The sequence below is a fragment of the Syngnathus leptorhynchus genome, chromosome 21 (assembly GCF_054491065.1).
Source record: "Syngnathus leptorhynchus isolate UIUO chromosome 21, UIUO_Slep, whole genome shotgun sequence".
Lineage (NCBI taxonomy): Eukaryota > Metazoa > Chordata > Actinopteri > Syngnathiformes > Syngnathidae > Syngnathus > Syngnathus leptorhynchus.
Genome location: NC_141215.1, coordinates 1,328,578 through 1,336,619, shown reverse-complemented (window position 1 = coordinate 1,336,619; position 8,042 = coordinate 1,328,578). Strand labels below are relative to the sequence as shown.

The 8,042-nt window shown below is 40.1% G+C and overlaps 1 protein-coding gene across 8 annotated transcripts in view; it reads left to right on the top strand.

Moving 5' to 3' along the window:
* The first annotated feature begins 224 nt into the window (after window positions 1–224).
* Window positions 225–8,042, top strand: part of LOC147040010 (pleckstrin homology domain-containing family A member 5-like) — a 75,141-nt gene continuing 67,323 nt past the window's right edge. For 7 of the 8 annotated variants that reach the window (XM_085901989.1, XM_085901991.1, XM_085901990.1 and 4 more), the window contains exons 1-3: window positions 930–1,044; window positions 1,144–1,220; window positions 1,737–1,794. In XM_085901989.1, the coding sequence (XP_085758115.1) occupies window positions 953–1,044; window positions 1,144–1,220; window positions 1,737–1,794 (227 nt within the window). In that variant the 5' untranslated portion in view covers window positions 930–952. Of the gene's footprint in view, window positions 244–929; window positions 1,045–1,143; window positions 1,221–1,736; window positions 1,795–8,042 lie in introns of those variants that run through there. The other variant, XM_085901994.1, reaches the window with a different exon arrangement.

The following is an 8,042-nucleotide window of genomic DNA, read 5'->3' as shown; positions in this document are numbered from 1 at the left end:
AGTCCGAAAATTACGGTAATTCTGCTGCGGCTATTGAAGGTCATTTTTCGGCATCATTAAATTGTCAGCGTCTAAAATCGAAGGTAATGGATAGTAAAGTTTGATACCATTTTTTTTCAGACCAATACGAGTACCAAACTCTCGAGTAGTCAAAGATACTGGTAGAGTACCAATACCACTCGTACCTTTGACATATAAAATCCCCATTCCCCGAAGAAATGACACACAATTTTAAAGAACGAGGTATGTATCCTAATATAGCACTTTCCATTACAATGCACGAAACAAATGGCAATTATCTATTCTTCGAATTGCCACTTCCTGATTGGAAAACAGCCACAAAGGGCAGCAGATTCTCGTATTGGCTACTGTTATGAGTACCACTGCCTTGAAATATAGGCCTGATACGGTAGCTGGTATTGATACTTGTCCATTCCTAGTAATGGGAATATCTGACATTTTCTTTGGCAGTTCCATGCTGTCTTTTGCATTTAGCCGAAATTTCCACAATACATTCAAATGACTTTACTAATTACGTATTTTATACTTGCCTCATAAAAAAATGAGCAAATCACAAATTAAGAATTGCAATGTGTTTCACGAAAAAGCCACAAAACTGTCATTCTAGAATATTAATTATTTTCCTATCTTAATGATCTCATTTGCATGCACTTGACGTCTACCAAGGCGTTCTCAAGAATTGACGCTCATACTTTCTTTCAGACTCATGATTTATTTTAAAGGCGTTAACTCTCCGAGCACAACTTGAGTCTTACGTAATTGTGAAGGAAAGCGAGCCCGCCTTCTGACATTTGGCAGAAATCATTTGCCGCCGCTGTCTTGTGTTTTCCAATGCGCGTTCTCGCCCGTTGGTTTGCCGCGGACGCGCGCACCCCAGCCCCCTTGTTTGACTGTGAAGTCACCCGCAGCTCGAGAGGCTTTTCGGCTAGACATGGCGGCGGACCCTAAACCGGACTGGCTCTCCTGTCTTCCCCCTTCTTGGAGTTACGGTGTCACCCAGGATGGACGTATATTCTTTATCAAGTAAATATCGCGTGGATTTGTGGATTTATAACTGCTCCTTCGTCATTTTTTTCCGAAGCGCTCTTATCCTCATTTCCCTTCGTTTTCTTCTGTTAACAGCGAAGAAGCCAAGAGTACAACCTGGTTGCAGCCTATTAGCGGAGAGGCTGTAATAACTGGGCACAGAAAAACTCTAGGTAAGTCATTTTTTTTTCTCTCGATCTCACGATAAAATACGTGCTAGCGAGGAAGAGAACGCGGAGAAGTTGAGTGAAGACCTCTGCAGCAAAGCAACAAGCCTCCTCTTCTCTCCTCTGGCAGCCCCCTCACGAACGCCCCCCCCCGCTAGTCCACCTGGCTCACTTTGCGACACACTTTTTAAAAGTTCCGTCACGTAGGCGTGCGCTGATGTAGCAAATTCCCCCCGCAGTGCCACTTGGAAAATACATTTTGAATCCCCGAAGCGTCGTGATGCTGTGACGTAGGCGTATGGTCAAGTAAAACACACATCTGTAGGGTAGCGAGGCGAACATCTGGATGTGATGCAGACCTCGCAAAAAAAAAAAAAAGAGGAATAGGAATCGTGGAAAACGATACTCGCCAAATCAGATCTTTATCGCCCAGACGTTGCATGTATCACACGCGAGTGAGTGTTGGTATGTACCATCTCCCATGCCCAGCTGTAACACTCGTTCTGTTGCTGCCCTTTCCAGATTTACCAACAGGATGGGAGGAAGGCTACACATTCGAGGGCGCTCGCTGCTTTATCAAGTGAGTTTGGGATTCCCATAAATGATGAGTGATGCAGATATGTATAGGGCTGCAGTAGCCATCTTCAAGGGGGGCTTGCTTTGTTTAGTAGGCAAGGCAGAGATTTCCCTCCTTGTCTTCGCCACCCACTAAGATCCCTTGCTGCCCTGCTGGAGGAATACGCGACATTCCCGGCAAATGAACATGGCCTTCTCTTTGTCTGCTGATGTTGAAGCTGTGTCTGCGGTTATCCTCTTGATACGTACGCAAAACACATGTAGCGTAGTTCCTCAAAAGAGCTTCCTCCAGTAGACACTGGAAACTTCAATCGACTTTTCATTTTGACTGGGCTATATTGTTCGAACATACTGCAAAGTCATTCAAACACATTTGGGGAAATGGTAACTTATAGTGTGAATGCTAAAAACAGCATCCCCCCCAATGCCACTGGGTATTTAATGGAAATGTTAAAAAGACCGATCTCCCCATTACCTTTTATTTTTGGCACCAACAATTTAATGATGCAGAAAACAACATTCAATATTTGCAACATTTTCTATCAAAAAATATTTGCTTTCAGTGTTGGTGAGCTTCCTTCTGTCCATACCGTCTGGCCTTATGGTATTTTTTTAGCCTACGTTTTAACAATATGTTCAAATGACTTTGCAATGATTTTGTAATGGGTTTTTGGTATTTAGCATATGTTTTACCTATATTCGAGCATTCAAAGTTTACCAAATACGTTCAAATGACTTTACCAATACATTTGAAGGACATTATCAATTGTTGGAACTATGTTTTTAGCATTTAAGTTATGTTTTACTAATACATTTGAGCAGCATTACTCAATAAACTAACACGCAAAGACAATTTCAATTAGAATTTAGAAATGTGGATCCAAGCTGACAAAAAATGTATCTGGAATTTATACACATAATGAAATAATAATAATAATAATAATAAAGAAAAATACACATCAGTGATAAAAATCATTAAATTGTGGTTCAACAGAATTATTAAAAAAATAAATAAATAAATCATGAAACATGCCTGGGGGCAACATGGCTCAAGTGATAGAACTGTTGTTTGATTGTCAGCCTTTTTGATTGTCAATATCCTTGAACAAAATAGTGATTTCCAGAGTTGCTCATGATGCTGTGTCATCACTTGCTCAATGAGAAAATACTGAGTATTTTGTCGGTAGAAAAGCTCATTCACCATTTGCTTGGCCAAAATGATGGTACCCATAGAAAAGAGTGAAATAGTATATGCAGTGATATGAAACCACTCCAAGTCGGTTTACGTTCCCATAACCACATTGCTGTTCATAAGACCACCGTGTAGACTTAAATGAATGAAAACAAATAATTGTTGAGGCAATGGACACAAAGGATCAAAATGGGCATACTTGTGTGTCAGTAAAACAGATGGACAGTCCACAATTTTATTGAACCATTTGGCCACCCAGTAAAAGTGAACGCGCGTTATCATTTTGGGTGCGGGCGTCAGTTGGTTTTTGGGGAATCCTGTTATTGTCCAATCGGGGTGAATTGTCTGCAGTGTCAGTTAGAATCATGTTTGTCAAACGAGTGTGACTCAGAGCTGAACAGGCTCTTCTTGTTGGTGCACTGTTTGCGTGCTTCCTTATTAGGCTTATTAGAGTGTGGTGTGCATTTGCATGTATATTTATTGGACCTGTTTGACAGAAAAAATGACTCCTTGCTCACTCTCACTATGTCTCCGTCTGTCTCGCTTTCTCCAAGTGCTAATGGGTTCATTTGTTCGATGACTTTCCTGGCTAGTTTTGCCGCATGTGGTCTGTGGCCATTATGAGAACAGCAGCTGACACATATGGTGTGCTAATATAGCTGCTCTAAAAATAGCACAGAACCGCTGCTCATCTGTACGTATGAATGCATGTAGGATGCACAAAGGCATGCGTGTATGCAGACAGGTAAATACAGTATGTAGGACGTGTGCAAAAAAGGTGCCATCATCACGTCATCACATGGTAGGCTGTGAATGCAGATGTGAAATTTCTATACCCCGAATCCGCATTACGATTGCAGCATCAAGCAAAGGCCTTGTTAAATTTTCAGTCTGTGATCCACCTCCACTGTACCAAAACCATTATAATGGGATAGACATCTTGAATTTAAAAAAAAAATTTTTTTTTTTGCTGCTCCAAATATTTTTAATCGATAAATTAATGACGCCAATTTAGTGAAATTTTGAACGAGAGTCCAGGGCAGCCTGTTGTGCCATCAATACAAGGAGTTTCAATATAATAGTGGAAGGGGAGGCTTGCTTAGAAATATTGAAAATAAGAAATACCATAATTTCAAAATCAGTTTGCCTTGAATCAAATGTTTCCCCTTTTCCCCTTTCGAACGGTTACTTAGACAAAGTAGCCTTGATTGTACTTGAACGGTTATGCTAATGTTAGCCTCTGTATCTATGCTCTCGGCTACATGTTTATTAGAATTTGGGTGATAATGTTAGCTTGAAGTGCTTTGATGATAAGCAGTCTTTGTTGTACAATTAGTACTGTTGCGTTTTGTTCATATTCTCCAAGCATCAATTGGACATTTTTGTAAAAAGAAACATAACATAAATCAAGGTGTCAGTGTGTTAAAGATAAGGGGCACTGAGAACTGTTTTGTGTCACTGGAGTTGGCAGAATAGACACTGTTTTTCAAAAATGTTTGATATGTTTTGAATGATTGTTAAAACTCATGACCTTTCTTATTTGCACTGATCAGAAGTAACAACAGTTCATCTGTTTTTATAACTGAAGTGCAAAGTTAAAGGACTAGAAATGGTTCTATCACCACAGAAGAATGACTTCAATATTAGGACCAATCTAGATTAAGATGTGTCTCAAGTAATAATGTGGAATTTTGACTTTCTGCCATTGCAGTTAGCCCGACGGTGCCAAAAACTATCAACAGAATGAGTCAGATGAGCATGTCAAGGATTGTTTGGCCTAAGCCAACTGAGATTTTTTTAGCACATTCAGCAGACGTCATAGAGACACAATCCTCTTGATGTATCGAAAAGTTTGTGTTTGATTTATCTATGGAACCCTGAGCAAGTCGACAGAAAGCCGTCACAATCTGGACCTTAGTGACAACTCGCTGAGGGTTTTAATTTTGTGTTGAATTTCTTATTTACTGAGTACATCGTGTCTATTTACAAATTCTTTCCCAAGGTCTTTCACAGCAAACTGTTTGGGCTGCCAAGATTTCTAAGCGCTTTTATTGGTTTGAAGCTCTTCGTGGCTAAATTATTTCACTCAACTTCAAGTGTCTACAAGAGTGGTTTCATGAACTGCATTTTCTGAGCAATTGATAATTGTATCTAACCGATGTCTCACGGTTCTTCAAGCGGTGGTCATGTAATATAGAGCCACTAATTGCTTCAGTGCTATTATTAAAATAATCACATTAAGGTGGGAATGCTTTACAAAAATGTATTGCAATGACCCCGATTACAACCTTATGTGGATCCTTGCTGGAGTTCTATAAATTCCCAATGTCTGTGAGGCAGTGAAGGTGTCAGAGTGATTTGTGATTGGATGAGCGTGTAGCTGGAGTGTGTAGACTTGGATGTTTCTCTTGGAGTTCTGTTGTTCATTGTCACAATAGAGATCTTGTTGAGCGATCACTGCTTGTCCTCGTTTCATCGTCTGAGTAGACTCCTCACTATACTCTCTTGTCTTTCTTCTCTGTTCCCAAAAGGGCGTTTGGTGAATTTGCTAATTGACAGCTGACGTGATGATTTAGTCTTTTCAGATGGGAATGCGTAGCACTTTGATTATGCAGCGTTTCCACGGGTCATAAAAAGTCTTGTCATTAAATGGTTTTTATGAAATTAAAACCATAAATTGCATTAAAAGCATTAAATTTGATGTTGAGAAGCATTAATGAAATTAAAAGTGGTAGACTGCTAATTAGCAGTTAGCACCGTGCTAGGTTACTACAGCTCTCAAAGAGGTCTACGTGTATTGTACACTAGGCACTAGTTGTAATTTACAATAGTATATTGAATGGGCAGGGGTCCATGAGTTCATTCATGGTCCAATTAATTTGCTCTTAATTTGAAAAGAAAAATCAACAGTTCCTTTCACAATCTTCCAACACGTTGTGGCAGAAAATGTTTCCCAACACAAATCTGACTCCCTCTTACACTCATTTTATAGCGTTTTAACCTCAAATAACTTACTAGAAAATTTCAGTATCAATGACATAGTTGTCCACTTTTATGTCAATTAACAAGAGTATTACCGTAATTTTCGGACTATAAGTCGCAGTTTTTGTCATAGTTTGGGTGGAGGGGCGACTTATACTCAGGAGCGACTTATATGTGATTTTTTTCAAAAGTTTTCAAAATTCAAAAATCCACAAAAAACGAACCGCGATGTAGCAAGGGATTACTGTCATTTGAACTGCAAGTGAAGTCACCCGTGCCGCGCGGGGGTTGTTTACATAAGAGACAAAGGATTTGAGCACGGGATGACGAAGATGACGAAGGGCCCCAAGTACTACCGCCATCATTAGCGGCTTTGTTTGTAAGTGACACGGAGGACAAAGAGTTTGAAGGATTTAATGATTTGGAGTGACACAGAAGGTTTGAAAAACTATTATGGCTTTTACGCACGCCCGGTCCTTCTCGACGGGAGCTCTCTTTCACTTTCGTGGATGAAAGTCGGGGGCCGGCGCTCGGCCGGGTGGCTGTCCGGGGACGGTGGATGGGGCTCGGACATGGCTTTTACGCACGCCCGGTCATACTCTACGGAGCTGTCTTTCACCTCCGTGGATGGAAGTCGGGGGCCGGCGCTCGGCCGGGTGGCTGTCCGGGGACGGTGGATGGGGCTCGGACATGGCTTTTACGCACACCCGGTCCTACTTATGGAGCGCTCTTCCACTTCCGTGGCTGGATGTTCAGTAGTTGTTGGCTCCTTGAACTCTTGTTTTGTTAAATGAAGAGCCGTTTACCAAACCCACGTCTTTCTTGGTATTTTGTTAACGCTACAACATAGTTATGTACTAGATCGCTGCAGCCCACGCGCGCCGTTGTTGACATGAAGAACGAGGAATTTGATCGATGGATTTAATGATTTGGAGTGGCACAGATAGTTTGATAATGTTGTTGTAATATGATAGTTATTTAAAATATACTATATATACCGTTATATGGGTCTGTGGTATAATTAGAAATGCAATTTGCAACGGGTCCGACGTCAGCATATGCGGCACATAGGCAGCATTGTTTACATAAAGCACGATCGATAGATTTAATGAATTGGAGCAACACATATGGTTTGATAATATTGTTAGTATATGATAGTTATTTAAAATATACTTTATATATCATTATATGGGTCTGTGAAATAATTAGAAATGCAAATCATGACGAATCAGAGGGCGAGCGTACTCTGCATTGTTTACCTAATAGACGATCGATGGATTTAATGATATGGAGTGAGTGACACAGATGGTTTGATAATGTTGTAGTAATATGATAGTTATTCAAAATATACTTTATATATCGTGATAAGGGTCTGTGGAATAATTAGAAATGTCCGACGTCAGCATATGCGGCGCATACGCGGCATTGTTTACATAAAGCACGATCGATGGATTTAATGAATTGGAGTGACACAGATGGTTTGATAAACGTGTTATTTATGTAATACTTACTTGAATAACTCTGAATGTTACGTCAGGCCCGTTCTCAGCTCCTCGTTTGTGTATATGTTACGTTAGCATACCGTATCGTTTAGCCTGTTGTTGCTGGTTCATGTCTGTTTTTGGTGTTGGATTTTGACAAATACATTCGCCCTAAAAGTGCGACTTATACTCCGGAGCGACTTACATATGTTTTTATTCCACTTTATTGTGCATTTTATGGCTGGTGCCGGAGCGACTAATAGTCCGAAAATTGCGGTAATTGTTTGATTTTAAGTTTAGAACAGATGTGCAGTTTGTAATATTACTAAGATTAATTTACAATTAATCTGTACACCAGTACAACTGACTTTGAACTCATACAGTACATTGTACCGTTTTTAAAGTACACATTGTAGCCGTTTTACGGTAACAAATAAAGCAGTTGAGCAATCGTAGCGTTAGTTTAAGTTTTTGGACAAGAAACTGTTCATCAAAAGCAAAGCTCAAGTCAACAAATAAGATCTTGTCATAAACCCTCAGGTCTTTGAGATGCTAAAGGTAAAAAATACTTATTCTCTGGAGGATTGGATAGCATAC